Source organism: Micropterus dolomieu, linkage group LG18 (genome assembly GCF_021292245.1).
Source record: "Micropterus dolomieu isolate WLL.071019.BEF.003 ecotype Adirondacks linkage group LG18, ASM2129224v1, whole genome shotgun sequence".
NCBI lineage: Eukaryota > Metazoa > Chordata > Actinopteri > Centrarchiformes > Centrarchidae > Micropterus > Micropterus dolomieu.
The window spans coordinates 31520077-31537197 of NC_060167.1; the positions used below are offsets into that span (position 1 = coordinate 31520077).

The 17121-nt window shown below is 37.7% G+C and overlaps 1 protein-coding gene and 1 long non-coding RNA gene across 2 annotated transcripts in view; one reads left to right on the forward strand and one right to left on the reverse strand.

Moving 5' to 3' along the window:
• opn1lw1 (opsin 1 (cone pigments), long-wave-sensitive, 1) overlaps window positions 1–507 on the forward strand; it is a 1761-nt gene extending 1254 nt beyond the window's left edge. The window contains 2 exon segments of the mRNA XM_046076209.1: window positions 1–305; window positions 409–507. The exon segment at window positions 1–305 is cut by the window's left edge and continues 246 nt beyond it. Of these exon segments, the coding sequence (XP_045932165.1) occupies window positions 1–305; window positions 409–507 (404 nt within the window).
• Window positions 508–8762: 8255 nt separating this feature from the next.
• LOC123987386 lies at window positions 8763–13938 on the reverse strand. The gene is made up of 3 exons (XR_006829113.1): window positions 13769–13938; window positions 10332–10452; window positions 8763–10219 (listed from the first exon to the last, which is right to left on the reverse strand). It is a non-coding gene; the product is annotated as an uncharacterized LOC123987386 (long non-coding RNA).
• Window positions 13939–17121: the final 3183 nt, after the last annotated feature.

Below are 17121 nucleotides of genomic sequence, written 5' to 3' on the forward strand. Positions count from 1 at the left end.
TTATATAGCCTGGTATAGACCACAGTCTGGCAGAATCTCACACTGTGTTGGATTGTCGACCGCAGGTTGCCATGCAGCAGAAGGAATCAGAGTCAACACAGAAAGCTGAGAGAGAAGTATCCAGGATGGTTGTTATCATGATCTTTGCATATTGTTTCTGCTGGGGACCTTACACCTTTTTCGCCTGCTTTGCTGCGGCTAATCCTGGGTATGCCTTCCATCCTCTGGCTGCTTCCATGCCTGCATACTTTGCCAAGAGCGCCACCATCTGGAACCCAGTCATCTATGTCTTCATGAACCGACAGGTGGGTACAGCAGTCTCATTGTCACATTGATCACATTTCTATATCTACATCAAATGTGTTTGGTTTATATTTTTAAAATGTTTTCTTATTCTGTACCTTACAGTTCCGATCATGCATCATGCAGCTCTTTGGAAAAGAAGCAGATGATGGCTCTGAAGTATCCACATCAAAGACAGAGGTCTCCTCTGTGTCTCCTGCATAAACCTCCATGTTCTCCCTTTTGGAAAAAAACTGAGAACCATTTTAATTTGTACAGTAAATACTTGTTGTTTCTTTTTTCTTTTTTAGTAAATATAGCTTTCTGGCAAATGGAAAAACAAAAAAATATATAAAGAAAATTAATCATTATATCTGGTCTTTTTTCCCAGATGAACATTAAAAAAACAAGCATATTAAACATTTTCTATTGGTGATTTTTATATAACTGCCAGTGCAGAGATCATAATGTGCTATTAGAACCTTGACCATTTTCCTTATCATTGTTGGTAATGTGTTTAGTAAAATGCCTTTTAGACATTTAAAAGAAACTATATGGGCTAGAAGTTCTCTAGTAGAACTGACCAAAAAAACATCAACACGGGGTGTTGACATAGTATTATGGACAGTAGCTAGGTTTGGGTGACTGTGCCCTTGTACTGAAAAAGGTTTATTTGTAACAATAGGTCTATAGTTACTGATTCTCGATCCACACCTTAAACCATTTCAATCTGAATGTAAATGTACCTCACGTTTGTATGGTCACATTTCATGATAATTGAGTATAATTATTATGCCAGTTTTAGACAGTGACCCAGTCTCAGATTTAATCCAGGCTTTCAGTAATTCTTATCTGCTGCCCACACTGTTGCAGGCACTGTTGAAGGCAACCCTTTCTCACTCCCAACTCGTTACATATAGACTCATTGTTAAGACCTGTCAGCGTCAATTTGTGACGCACTGGGGATCCCCATTGCGTGATAGTTCAACGCAGTGTGGAAAGCCCTGTAGTGTCACTTTTGAACAGTAAAGGTATGATATTTAACTGAAAAGACTGAGTAAGAAGGTAGTTGGGGTGGACGGAGGGCCAACGTTCCGTTTCAAAATGTCAATGTTTCGCAACTTTAACGTTTTATTTTGAAAGTCTAACCTGACGTGGCACATTTAATGTTTTTAACCGTTGCTAACTTGACCTCGGAGCCTCGAACATTGAAAAACGCTAAAGGGGTACCCAAGGCGGTTAAAAGCGACGCCAAGGGGTCTTGACCAAGTGTCAATATGTGACGAGTCGGGAGTGAGAATGTGTTGGTTGAGGGTACATGGTTAACTGGTTTATAGACTTTGCCTTGAAGAGTTTAGAGGAAACTTTGGCAAACATGCACATATCTTTGAATACAACAAATGAATGAATTTTCATTTTTAGGCAAGAATTATTTGCTTGCTTCTGGGTTTTTGGCCATCAGGAGTTATCTGTGCTGGAGAGAAAAGCAAAGAGAAAACAAGAAGATTCTAGTCATTCCAACAACACTCAACAAAATACACAAATAACACACAAATCTGAGATTAGGATTATTACCTGAGGTGAAGTGAACACAAAAGACCATATGAATAGCAAAGGTGGGTTCAGTTCACTTCACAAGAATAATAAACTTTCACTACACATGTAGAAGTGTGTAAAACAGTAATGAAGATTCCTGTTGGCAGTCGGAAGCAAATCTGAGTTCTGCTAGTAGTGAGCTTTTACCAAACATGAATAGTTCAGAACTAGCGGAATTCCAGATCTACCTTCAAAACACAGCACTACTCCTGAAGTAGGAGTCAATTCCCATTACAAGGGGTGAAAAAAAAACACATCTTGGAAACAATGTAAATTTATACACTGAAAGCAAAGTCTGCCTTACAGACTACTTCACAGGGATGAAAGCTAAATGCTCCTCATATAAACTGGTTGGCAACATGTAGCCTACAGCTGAATCAAAGCTGTTTACTGGCTTCTAACTGACCCGCCCTTCTCTGCTTCTGATTGGCTATTACCGGCTTCTCGCTGACCCACCCTTCTCTTTGATTGGCTAGTAGTCCTTAACTAGGAACTGCGCATTTGCAACTCCCAACAAAGATCATTTAGAGACAAGATGTATCGCTCCATAGCTAAAACGAAGCCTTCAATACAGGGTGAAAAGAGGAGCTGCAGCAATGTGCAGTATGAAGAAAAAGGTGGGTTTTTTTTCTTAAACCATGTAAACCTGTTCTGGTACAACCCCTAAATAGGATTTTGAACCTGAAAATGAGCATAATACCATCTCTTTAAGCACTTACTTACATAAAGAAATGTGGAAATAAAGGACAATAGAGGAAAAGTTGACAGATTTCTTGTTGTCAGATATCCTTTTCCTCATTGGAAGTCCCACACTGAGGTCTTGACAAATCTGTGACGTGGTTTCCTTTGATAGAAGTGCACTTGAGAAAAGCACTGATACACCGGATTAAACCATTATGCAGCTTTGGTAAACCACTGCTGTCCCATAAGTGAGCTGTCATTCTGGAGACGTTTTCGGGCATGTCAGAGCTAATTGAGCCAATCAATTTAGTGGAACAACCGGAGGGGCCCCTCTAATCTCATTTGGTTTGTGACATGGGAAAGCTTCACCTGCATTATCCAAGTTGCTGTGGGTGCTATGACTGTAACAAGTGATGAGGTTAGACATTCTGTTAATGTCTGTCTATGTCTGTTATGACGCTAGTAAAATGGCCATTTACTAATTAGCACTAACAAAGTACATTTACTTTAGCATTGTACACATTTCAGGTACTTGTACGTTACTTGACAATTTTATTTTCATGCCACTGTCTACTTCTACTCCAATACATCGCAGGGGCAAGGGCAATTTTGTACTTTTTACCTCACTATATTTATCTGACAATTTTAGTTACAGTTACTTAACCAATTAATATTTATACAGGCAAAACATATGAAGATTCACTAAATTATGTTTTGTAATAAATTAAACTACCCAAGTACAACTGAAATGAATATTAGATGGACACTGAAATTAACTGGCAACAACTTTGATTACTAAGACATTTTTCATGGAAAAAAGATGCTGCTTTTCCTTTTCACTTATCCCAAACTCATCGTCAACCGCATATCCGGTGTGCAAGGTCGTGGGGGGCTGGAACCAATCCCAGCTGGAATTGGGGACACCCTGGACAGGTCACCTGTCCATCGCAGGGACAACACATAGACAAACAACAATTCACACTCATGCTCACACCTAGGACAATTTAGAGTCACCAATAAACCTGCATGTCTTTGGACTCTGAGAGGAAGCTAGAGCACCTGTGGAGACACAGGGAGGCTTTTCCTTTAAAATAGTTTTTTTTAATTAATCTTTAAATTTAATTTTTTTTGTAATAATTTTGAACTTTTTTTGAGCTTGGTTAGACATAGCAAGCATTATGAAGGTGTTACTTTGGGCTCTGGGTAATTGTGACGGCATTTCTCACTATTTTCACAATTCTGAAAATCGATTAATGGAGAAAATAATCAGCAGATCCATAATGAAAATAATCATTAGTTGCACTCTGATACAAAATTTCTTGCAGGCTAAAATCAAAACTTTGGCTTCAGCACATAAAACCTTTTGTTGTATTTTCTCCTTATGTAGAGTTTGTGTTGCGCTGGGAGCCGGTCTTTTTATGGTTTTAGCTGACTCAATTGTGTTAGCTGCAGTGTTGTTGCTGTGTGTATCGTTCAGAATTAGTAGGCAAGAGAATCGTGAGCATGCATCTGACCTGATTTCTTCACTTAGCACGCAGAATAGTTGCCATTCCAAGGAACCGAGAAAGCAGGCGTGTGGTTAATCTGTATGTGAGGTTACAGCCCGTTCACAAATAGAATAATGGCTACAGCAGTATGGCTTTCAAATAGTATTATTAAAATATTTAGGCTCCAGATTAAAATTTACCGTGCAGCCAGCCCCATCCCATTCTAGGGCATATTGAGGCTGTGTCAGGCTTTCTCAAAGTGTTAGTATCTGACGCCCTGGGATGAGACCGTGTTGGTGCAGCTGGTTTGGTTGTGAAGTCAGTAGGCTACACCGTGCTGACAGAGAGCAGTGTCTGTTGTGTTAATGCTAATATTTTAAAAATAAATGGCTACACGCAGTATATCATGCTTAAAAGCCTTAATGGAAATAATCAAGCTAACAGTGTACAAGCATTCTGCATTAGCTATGCTCATTGGTGTAGTCTGATGAAAACAGACGAAATTATGCACACACAAAAAAGACAAACTACTCTTATTTCATGTGGATGTGACTGATGTATAGTTTCAACCACAGATGATCCTCCTCAGGTAAAAGTGAAGAGGTGAACACACCTGTATTTAATACGCAATAAACTATGAAACATCACAGCATTATCTCCTAATTTGATTTGTTTGCCAAATCATAATTTAATATCAGAGACAACAAGAAAATGATTTTTTTTTTTTTTTTACTTATTGGAGAACTAACAGACTCTAATATTAATGCAATATTTTGTAATCACACTTGATGGATACACACAGGGAATATTGTCTGGTGTAAATGTGGCGGGTTATCTAATCAGGAGATGATGATTTGTCATTTCGTCAAAAATAAATACAAGTGTATGTTCACTTCTTTACCATCTGAAATAATTTTAGTCACATCCACGTCAAATAAAAGACTTGGGGGGAAAAGACCCATGTTTTTTTTAAATTTCTTAAGTTACTCACTAAGTTACTTGCTACTCAAGTATTTTTTTAGTAAATGATGACAACTTTTACTTCTACTTGAGTACATGTTTTGCAAGGTAACAGTACTTTTACTTGAGTACCGCTTTTGGCTACTGGTTATGTGTTTTGTTGTACTCAACAGATATCATACAGACTTTTTATGGTTCCAGCTGAAACTGCATCACTATGCCATTGTTGTGCTGCCACCCATATCAATAGTGGTGCGAAATTATTTCTATCGTTTACATTCGCGCATTTACTCGTTACTGGGTATTTACAGAAAAGAGGCAATTTGTTTCAAAAGGTTTGAAAAAATTTATATTCAAGAATGACCTTAAACAAAATTACTCTGTGTATGTTTTTAAAGCATGCCTGAGGAATTCCAGCCGAGGTAATGATTCCTTTTGGTTACAATCAGAACAAAGCAGTGAAAATGTGTGAGAAAGCTTTCATATTACCGTCTAAGTTTGAGCAATGTGGGCTTTAAAATACTGTAGTCTTTTGTTTACCCTCTTTTCATTGTAATTACAGTGTAGTTACAGGTATGCGGACTAAAGTGGTCCTTTCCCTGTAATTATTTAATATAAACATACTGGGTAAAAATAAGTTGGCAAAAAACACTATTCTTTACATTGTATGTTGTCCAATACACATCACTTAAGTTTGTCTGTGAGTGAAGTAGTGTATTTAGCTCCTTAATTAACGACTGTCCCCTGTATTGTAACATCATTTTAAAATCATTGACATTTTACAACTATAAGAAGGTAAACCCTTCTATTTGTCTCAGTAGAGTTACACAATTAGTTTTTTTATTGATACCTTGTGAATATTAAATAATTAAACTATAATTTGTGGGGAGTAAACTAAAGTGTTACTGAATTCAATGCAAAATAGCCTATCATTGGAATACTGTAAATGATACTTTAACATGTAAGTAGCTTTAAATTTTTTTGCTGGTGTTTATATTAACTATACAAAAAATTTCAAAGTTTAATCTATAAATATACATTCTATATGATATCTATTTTGAGTAATATATTTATCTGTAAAATAACTATCTGTTAAATATATTTAGTGGAGTAAAAACTAATTGTTTAATTCAATTTGCAATGAATAAAAATTATTTAGCAGCATAAAATGAACATACTCACGTAAAAGTACAAGGACCTCAAACTTGCACGTATTACAGGCTACTTGAATGAGAACCTGTGTCACGTGTGAGCCTCGAGCCTGGTCTGCAATCCTGAAGTTTTTTATATAAAGATAATTTTTTATGACGATGTTCGTCATTTGCTCAAAAGGATTGAAGTAATTCCGCAACTTTGCACTCAGTTTGCACTCAGGATCCTATTGACTACCCAGTATCGTTTGCATTGGACAAATAAAGCTTTCTAAAGCTGAAAGTAATAACTATTTGTGCACCTCCATGTCACGGGACAGACTATCATTTGAAAGGAAGTTGCATTCAGACTGGATTACAAGGATTTCATCGCTGAGTTTGTGGCCAAGAGAGACTTAAACATAATCCATTTATGTGTTTCGGATTGAGTTTATCTCATTTGTTTGAGTTACAAATGAGTGATGACAGTTGACAGATGAGATGAGATGTCATCAGTGTGTGTAAAGCCCATAGTTTTTACTGTTGATTTTTTTCTTTTGAAAGACTACTGTAACAAGTGATGAGGTTAGACATTCTGTTAAATAATTGGACTTTATAGTGGTGTTTCTTTCTCTATAATGGATTTTAAGTTTGTGGTATTAAAACCCCTCAAATTTAATCTGTTAAGAATATATTAATTTACTTGCCTAAATTATCTGATTTAATATTAACTGACTGTGGTTGCACTCATGAAAAAGCACAAAAGATTGGGAAACTAATATTAGGAGACATTAAAGACACTAATTACGTTTGCAAGGGCGGAAGAAATTCCGGTAATCACTCCTCTTATCCCCTAAACAGATTTGGATGGACACAGCTGTCGCACTGAAATATTTTGGACAAATGCAGCAATGTAATTTTAGAAGACTATGACTGTAAATGACAAATTACTTTTTCTTATTCCTGTATCACCACCAGGAACTCTCATTTACTTATATACTATAATATTGTTTATAAATGTTATTTAAGCCCCTGTCTAACCATAGGCCTAAGAGGCTAATTTTCTTGAATCATTTCATCTTATCAGACAACAGTGATTCAAGTCACCTCTTTCCTGTGACTTTCGCTGCAGGGTTCCCTGTTACTGGAGGAATTAAAGGTATCTTAATTACCTCACATCATCACCTGAAACTACCACAGCTGAATAACTGGAATTTTCACTTTCCAATTAAGCTCCAATTAAGGCCCCATCCATACAACTGCCTTTTCGTTTTAAAACGGAGACGTTTTGCTATGTTTGCACCTCCCGTCCAGACTAAAACGGAGAAGTTTGAAAATGCTGCCAACCCCGTTTTTCGTTTTGAAACTCCGGAGGGTGTTTTAGTGAGGACAGGAAACGATGACGCAGATGCTCACACTTGGCTCTCTGATTGGGTCTTATAAGTCATGCAAAGCAGACACACAATGAGTTTTTCACTTGGTATTTCTATTGAAATATTCCGTACTGTGCAAATAATACTTATCTGCCTACACTTGTACTGTGTACGTGGCCGTATTTACTTTGCAACAACTCCCATTCAGTAACAATCCCAGCTTATTGGTCCATGAAAAATAAAATCTGGTGTGGTTCTTTGTCTGCAAAATCTGTAACTACGGAATAGACTATCTGCTTCATGTTCACACCGGCATGCGCCTGCCCAGTTTATGTGAATGGCCACTCGACGTGCGTTGTCAGCCATTTTAACGTAGACGGAGATCAACTCTAAAACGCAGCTAAAACGCCGGTATGGACGGAGATCATATTCGTTTTAATTCTCTGTTTTTAAACTAAAACGAAGTAGTGTGGATGGGGCCTAAGATTTGCTTGCTCTTTTGTGTCTACCAAGGTTTATCTGCATACCTGTCAAGTTCTGTGGACAGTTCTTAAAGGTTATTAATGGTCCAAATTTCTTCTTTATACAAAATTAGAAAGAATATTGTTTGTGTTGTGGTAAGCTCTCATTCAACACAGTCACATATCTAATAAAAAGATAAAACTAAATACTGCAGCAGGAAACAAATAAAAATAAAGGCTCAACACTTTGTCAAAGCTGTTGCAGCTTATCTACACCAAAGGTGTTTTAGCTATTCCACATTTTAATTGAGCAGATAGACATCCGCTCGCAAACAGGATTCAACCTATTCTATTTTTTGCCTTAACCTAATTAATTGATTAGCTTTAATTACAGTACAAATTACGTTTACTGCTTTACCGCTAAGGATTACTGCCAAGCAGCACACCTTGACTGTAATTTAATTGTGACCCAATCCTTTCAGGACTCTGTGAAGCATAAGTATAAAAGCTAAAATCACATGTGAAGCACCAGTCACCCAAGGAGGTTCCAAGTGACAAGAAAGACTGACTGCTGAGGACCTCCTCCTAAGATCAGAATGGCAGAAGAGTGGGGAAAACAGGTATTTGCTGCACGGCGCCACCATGAAGACACAACAAGGGGAGATGCCTTTGCTTACACAAACAGCAATAATACCAAAGGTACAGTATTGTCATTTGATTTTTTCTTTCTTTTCTACAGAGAATGCATGAATAATATGATGGGCATGCTAATTATCTGATGAACATCTTTTGCCAATTTTTGTTTTCCTTTTTTAAACTAGATTTAGGACATCTGTTAAGATACTGCATATTTTTATACCATTGCATAATATAAATTCTCATTTTCCAAAAGACCAAGTTTAACATTCTGTCTGTCAATACTGTAAATGTACAGTATTGTATCCAAAATTATAACAATTATCTGGTCTTATTTAACTATGAGGAAGTAGTGTATTGTCTTGCTTCCAATACTGTACAAAATAAGACAATGTGAACTTGTGAGACCACATGAGATTCTAAATTGTGCCACTTGAGACTGTTTGTTTTGTTTTTTCCCCAGATCCCTTTGAGGGTCCCAATTACCACATTGCTCCTCGGTGGACTTACAACCTCGCAACACTCTGGATGTTTGTGGTGGTCGTCTTATCAACCGTCACCAATGGTCTGGTCTTGGTGGCCACAGCAAAGTTCAAGAAACTCCGTCACCCTCTGAACTGGATCTTGGTCAATCTTGCCATTGCTGATCTCGCAGAGACACTTCTTGCCAGCACCATCAGTGTATGCAACCAGTTTTTTGGCTACTTCATTCTGGGACACCCAATGTGCGTCTTTGAGGGCTACACTGTCGCAACTTGTGGTAAGTGGTCACAGTTTTTCATCTTTGATGTTAAAGTATTTAGGAACAGTTTGTCAAGACATTCATTATCAGGGTGTGAATTAAACACATTTACTGAGTATCCTGATTTCTTACACAGGCATCACTGGTCTTTGGTCTCTGACTATCATCTCATGGGAGAGATGGGTAGTTGTGTGCAAACCTTTTGGAAATGTCAAGTTTGATGAAAAGTGGGCCATTGGCGGAATAGCGTTCTCCTGGATCTGGTCGGCAATCTGGTGTGCTCCCCCCGTCTTCGGATGGAGCAGGTAGCCTGGTGTTTTATATCTTCTAAAACCTGAGTTGTGAATTTATCAGTGGGAATGTAAACCAAACATTTTCTTGCATCAGGTACTGGCCTCATGGACTTAAGACTTCCTGTGGACCTGATGTATTCAGTGGAAGTGAAGATCCTGGAGTCCAGTCCTACATGATTGTTCTTATGATTACATGTTGTTTCATTCCTCTGGCTATCATCATCTTTTGCTACCTTGCAGTCTGGATGGCTGTCCGTGCTGTAAGTTATCTTACCTGCAGTTCTGTACTTTATATAGCCTGGTATAGACCACAGTCTGGCAGAATCTCACACTGTGTTGGATTGTCGACCGCAGGTTGCCATGCAGCAGAAGGAATCAGAGTCAACACAGAAAGCTGAGAGAGAAGTATCCAGGATGGTTGTTATCATGATCTTTGCATATTGTTTCTGCTGGGGACCTTACACCTTTTTCGCCTGCTTTGCTGCGGCTAATCCTGGGTATGCCTTCCATCCTCTGGCTGCTTCCATGCCTGCATACTTTGCCAAGAGCGCCACCATCTGGAACCCAGTCATCTATGTCTTCATGAACCGACAGGTGGGTACAGCAGTCTCATTGTCACATTGATCACATTTCTATATCTACATCAAATGTGTTTGGTTTATATTTTTAAAATGTTTTCTTATTCTGTACCTTACAGTTCCGATCATGCATCATGCAGCTCTTTGGCAAAGAAGCAGATGATGGCTCTGAAGTATCCACATCAAAGACAGAGGTCTCCTCTGTGTCTCCTGCATAAACCTCCATGTTCTCCCTTTTGGAAAAAAAACGAGAACCATTTTAATTTGTACAGTAAATAGTTGTTGTTTCTTTCTTCTTCTTTTTTTTTTAGTAAATATAGCTTTCTGGCAAATGGAAAAACAAAAAAAACATAAAGCAATTAATCATTATATCTGGTATTTTTTTCAGATGAACATTAAAAAAATCAATCATATTAAAAGTTGTCTTTTGGTGATTTTTACAAGTACTGATGAAGAAATCGTTATACCTTTAGAACCATAAACATTTTGCTTATCACTGGGGGTGGGGGGGTGCTGGAATAGGAAACAATCTCTCTGTTAACTTAGACATTTTCACAATGTAACATGCAGTGAAAGGGATGTGCACTTAATCCATTTATGTGCACTGGACTGAATCTGTCTGCTTTCTTTGAATTACAGATAACAGATGGTTTTATTGATGAGATGACAATGTGTGTGAAGCCCACAGTTTAGTTAAGTTATTTTTTACTTTGAAAGACTATAGCAACAATTTTAGACAATGTACAATAGTACTGTATTGTAAAGCCTGCCATAGATCCAGACTAGGGTTAGGGTTGACCTAAAAGCCTAATTCTATTTTGAAAAGAGAAGGATTAGTTCTTAAATGTTGACTAGTATATTTCAAGCGACATTTCTTTTTTTTTTTGTAATGACTATTGGGTGTTTGGTGTTAAAATCCTTTCAAATGTGACCTGTTAAGAATATGCACATTTACCTGTGTTCATCAAGACAACAGTCAATCAGAACAGATATTGGAACTAGCAGGTTTTGAAATGCCAGACAAGGTGGATGACGCATGAGCACACTAAAACGACACAATGATCGAGCGGGAACTGGAAAGCTGGCCTGACCTTAAATAAAGTTGGTGATTGTCAGTAATGCAGGGAAGCTGCGCGAATGAAGATTAGCCTACTGTGTGGGAGCAGCAGCCCAGGGACCTAGAGACCCTGCCCAACAGCTCTAAAAACACCAGCTGTCACTGGACAGGGGTCACAACTGGTTTGTGACAACTTAAGTTTGCATGAGCAGAACAAATTCAGGTATACACTCATCTGATCCCCTAAATAGCTTTGGTATGGACGATTTTATTGGAATTTTTTATTTGTAACCCCCAGAAGACAATCCACAAATGTGTACTATGATCTCACACTACCCACAAACATGGATTTTTACATTACTGTTGTGTAAAATCATATCCACAAAAATACAGTGTGATTTGCAAATATGCACAATATACTCTGGTTACTTTTTTTAATTTCACATACAAAGTGGTAGGTATTTGTGGATCCATTTCTACATATAAAACATTTTTTTTACATTTATGGATCACTTCCTGTTAACGTTGCATTTGTGACTTCCCTTTTACGCATTTGTGGAATTTTATCCAATGTGTAGGGCTGAAATCTGTAAAAAGATATCTTTAAGTATGAGGGAGTTTAAAAGCTACACCAGCAGGTGTCAGCAGCAACATGACCTCTCTCATGAGTTGGATTTTCCACTAAACTAAAAGTTACCTACTGTCATCCTCATCTGTAGAACAACTGTAGAAGAATGACTTTTGCATGGTTTCAACCAGCACAAAGATCATGTTGATCTTAACCCAGCGCTCAAGACTCAGTATCTGGTCATTTCTAGTTCTGCTGTCTGCTGTGAGAGTCTGCTGTGCAGTGCCGGTTTTCTACACATTTCTAACTTTGTATTAGCAGTGTTAACCCTGTGCCTCAAAGCTTTCTGTAAGCTCATTCGTGCACTCTGCTATCAAGCTCCACAAAGCTACAGCACCCAACTGACTAACTTGACTCTAATTAACTTCACATACAAAGTGACATTCAAGGATTTCTACACACAAAACAGTTTTTACACATTTGCAGATTGCTTCCTGTTAATTTGCATGTCATGTAACATTTGTTAGTTCCTTTTCACGCATCTATGGAATCTTGTCCAGTATCGTCCACTAAGATCTGTAAAAAGATATCTGTTTTGTTTGAGTTTGAGAGCAGTTTACTAGCTGCACCAGCAGGGGGAAACAGCGACATTCACTGCACTACCCAGGGTCATGCTCATCTGGTCTGCTGTGCAGTTTGCTAACTGAGTGTTAGCTGTGGTGAGTTACTTGTAGGAACTGATGTTTTGAAACTGGTTGTACTGATTGTATTTTTGTATTTAAATTTCACATCAAAGTATGTGATTTTTTCACATCAAAACATATTGTAATTGAAATACAGTATTCCTGAGTGGTCTTTATAGAATACAGATTTTTACGGAAGTATCTCGAGATCTCAAAATTGTTATCCCGTTATCACGGGAAAACGAGATCTCGACATAATAATCTCGTTATCACGTGAATACGGAGTAAAAAAATATTTGAATGGATGGCCGCTTAGGGCTTCCGTAGATTTTCAACTTTTTGTAACAGCTCTGACAAGAAGGTGTAACATAATTTGAACATAAATTAATACATACTGTACAACTTTAGTAGCAGCCTAATACAAGACTGTATTCTACAAAAACAATTTTCAGACGCATACGGTGATAAAGTATTCAATAGTAAATACACTACTATGTAGAGTGCAGTATCAGCTTGGACAGAATGAGGCCAAGGTGCTGCTGAGGGACACAGAAGGGAAAAGGCTCAGTAATATATGGTAGAACTACAGCAAGCCATTTTAACATTTATTCCTTTAAACTTACTAGTTGCTATTTGTAATCTACTAGTACTTATTTATTAGTTACTAGTAACTATTCCATTAGCTTCTAGTAACTATTCCCGTTTTACTAGTAACAACGGATTAGATACTACTACTAAATTTTTCGATTATTTGCCATCAAACAGGAAGTTTTTGTTACTTCAATGCACATACTCATATTGCTACCAAATTTCAAATGTTTGATAGGGGTCACACCCTGAAGCATCACATGCTGGCAACAGGAAGTAAGCCCTTTGTGACAAAAACAATTTGATGTATGGCATTTTCACAAAGTCATCCACACTTAACGTACTGGTACACAAAATATAATTAGCAGGTGTTCTCTAGCGTCGCACTGGGGACACAGGAAGTCACAATTAACTCATGACCGTTTTGAAACGCGTGATAATTGAGAGGAACGTCTCCCGACCTCCCCCCATCCAACACTGCTTGCAACTTTAATTCCAGTTGTAGTGTGAATGACCAATTATTGTGAAATCCATACAATCTCTCAACATGAACTACATGATTTCATGTGAGCTTGTTATGTAATGTGGGCTAACGTTACACAAATACCTCACCGCAGGTTACACTCAGTTAGCAAACTGTACAGCAGACTTACGTGCAGATGACATGGATGAACCCAGTCCAGGGTCAGGAGCTGGTTTAGCTGAAACCGGGCTACAGTCCATCTCCTTGTTGTCTCCTACAGATGAGCATGACGCTGGGTAGTGCAGTGGACATCCTGTCAACTCATGGGAGGGAATGTCGCTGTGTCCCCCTGCTGGTGCAGCTAGTAAACTGCTTCCAAATTCAGAGATAGGATGAAAGGAGGTCACAAATGTAACATGGCCTGAAAATTAACAGGAAGCACTCTGCAAATCTGTAAAAACAGTTTGCGTGTAGAATTGGGCCAAAAAGTATATAAATATAAATATAACTTTGTATGTTAAATAAAAATATGCGTGTACAGATTAAAATGTGCATATTTGCAAATTGACTGTATTTTTGTGGATGTGATTTCCCATAGAACAAATGTAAAAATACATGCTTTGAGTAGTGAGATATTTGTGTATATCTTTTTACAGTTCTCTGCGGTACACATTAGACAAAATTGACAAACATAACGTATAGACGTAACAAATAGACACAAAGTGATCCTCAAAAGTGTAAAAACTGACATTTCTCTGTATTTTTGTGGATATGATTTTGCACAAGACAATGTAAAAATAGACATTTGTGAATAGTGAAATATTTGTGAATCATAGTATACATTTGTGGATTGTCTTCTGTGTGTTACAAAAATTAAAATCGAAAAACGTTCATAGCTGGCGGACAAACACGCATCACATTAATTTGGCAAGAATTATTTGCTTGCTTCTGGGATTTTGGCCATCAGGAGTTATCTGTGCTGGAAAGTAAAGAAAAGAGACAACAAGAAGATTCTGGTAATAACAACACTAAACAACCTACACCATATACACACTAATCTGAGATTAGGATTATTACCTTAGATGAAGTGAACACAAGACCATCTGAATAGCAAAGGTGGGTTCAGTTCATTTCACAAGTATAATAAACTTACGTTACACATTTACAAGTGTGAAAACTAGTCATGGAGATTCCTGTTGGCAGTCAGAAGCAAATCTGATTTCTGTTAGTAGTGAGCTTTTACCAAACATGAATAGTTCAGAACTAGGGGAATTCCAGATCTACCTTCGAAACATCAAAGCACCACATGGAAGTAGGAGTCAAGAGGTGTAAAAATCCCTCCCAAAACAATATAGTATTTGGGGTCTTAACAAATCTGTGAGGCGGTTTCCTTTGAGGGAACTGCACTTGAGACAAGCACTGAAACATCGCTGCTGTTCCTTAAGTGAACTGTCACGGAGACATTTTAGTTCATGCCAGAGGTAACTGAGCCAATCAATTTAGTGGGAAAGCCTGGGGTGTCCCTCTAATCTTATTTGATCTGCGAAATTGGAAAGCTTCACCTGCATGATCCAGATTGCTGTGGGTGCCAAAACACACTGCTATGACAGCTGCTACCCTCAAAAGTACCTTCTTTTGTCCTAAGTAAAATGTTAAGTGAAACTGAGTTAATTCTTTATGAAATTCAATACATTTTATTATTGACTGGATAAACGCTAAAACAATATTAAGAAATTATAATTTCCAAATGCATAAAACCTTTTCATGACAGAACTTACATCTGAGGTGCATCAATTAAGCTCAGTGCCAATATGAAGAAAACAACATAACATTTACCTTTACAGCATGATTTCACCATCTTGCAACGGAAGCACAGTATATGTCTTTTAAGTTCTTTTGTTTGCATTTAACAAAGTACAGCTGAGGCTGATGGACTGTCAGCAGTTTTGTAGGTATTTAATTAGAAACCAAATGGACAAATTGAAATGTTAATTTGATGATGGTGCTTCATGAAAAGTTACAGAATCCCCAAAATTATTAAAAGCACACATGTCTGTCCAAAATTCTATGGCAAGAAGGCAACAAAAAATTTTTTGTTGTTAAAATTGAAATATGTATACTAAATGAAGGAATAACAATTAGCTCATTTTGGCATCATTTCATGTAATATATTTAGCCTACTCAAAAAGATTATTGGGCTTACATGCATGTTTGCATGCACAAATGACGCATGTCTTTTAGTACATGACAATCACTTCACCATGTTTAACAATTTCTAACAACCAGGTATTTAAAAGGTACCTACAGAGACAAAAACGTAAGTTCCCCACATTGTGGGCTCTACAGTGAGTGCTCAATATAAAACCCATAGTTCCACTACCAATCTCAGTCCTTATATCCGTTCAAATCTCCACAATAGTCCAAATACCAACAAATACCTCCTCTTCTAAATCCCAGCAAGCAAACAAAAAAGTTTCAACAACAAAGATTTATAAAATAAAACCAAGTGATAAGTCTTGGTCAAAACGACAAACTTGATAGATTCTCCGACAAAATATTACCTCCCGGAGTCCGCGGTGTGCTGCTGGCAAGCTAATCTGTCACTCAGGACTGACCGCGCCTCTTCCACTGGTGAGTTTGTTTACAACGCCACCACAGAGATTCCCCAGTCAGGTGGGTGTGCAGGCGCATGCGCCAATCACTACAATACGCTATCCTTACTACATGTGTCTTGGCGCTAGATATCAACCATCGTTGCCAACAGTTAGATGCATTTAGCTTGTTGCCGGTGTTGTGCCGAATTCTGCATGCCTGCCTGCCGAGAATTGCATGCACCTCATGGGAGATAACGGTCATTTATGCTGAGAAAAGAGGTGGATGCAAATCTTGGCAGGTATAGCCTACAAAATTTAATCTGCCGAATTATGCATCCACCTCTTCGGGTCCTTCTCAGACACTTTGCTGTGCTCATTGATCAAACAGCATTATCACCACATATATTTACTGAATGTCAAGGAATGGTACTTCTACAAAGTGTATTAAAATATTAAAGACTCTAAACGTTCATAAAATATATACTTCGAATCATTTATCACCATTGTTGAAGCCCACAAAGAATATTACAGCGTTTAAAAGCATTATTATTATTATTATTTGGAGGTGTAATGCAATTCTGGGCAGGCAGGCAAAACTCAGCATAACACCGGTGCTGATTTCAGAACCTGCATGTAACTACACTGTAATTACTTTGAAAAGGGGTTGAACAAGTGACAACATCATTTTTAAGCCGGCATATGGCCCAGACATATGTAATACCAGAACATTTTCACTGCTTGGTTCTGATGTAATGTACTCTGACCAAAAACTGTTATTACCTTAACTGGAATACCTCATGCATGCTTTTCAAAAAAAAAGTTGGCAAAAACAAAAGAAAATATAGGCCTAGGCTACATGTCGTTTTTTGAATTTATGAATAAAATCACACTTTTTCTCCTGTTACTGAATCCAATGGAATAAAGCCTATTATTGGAATATTGAACTGAA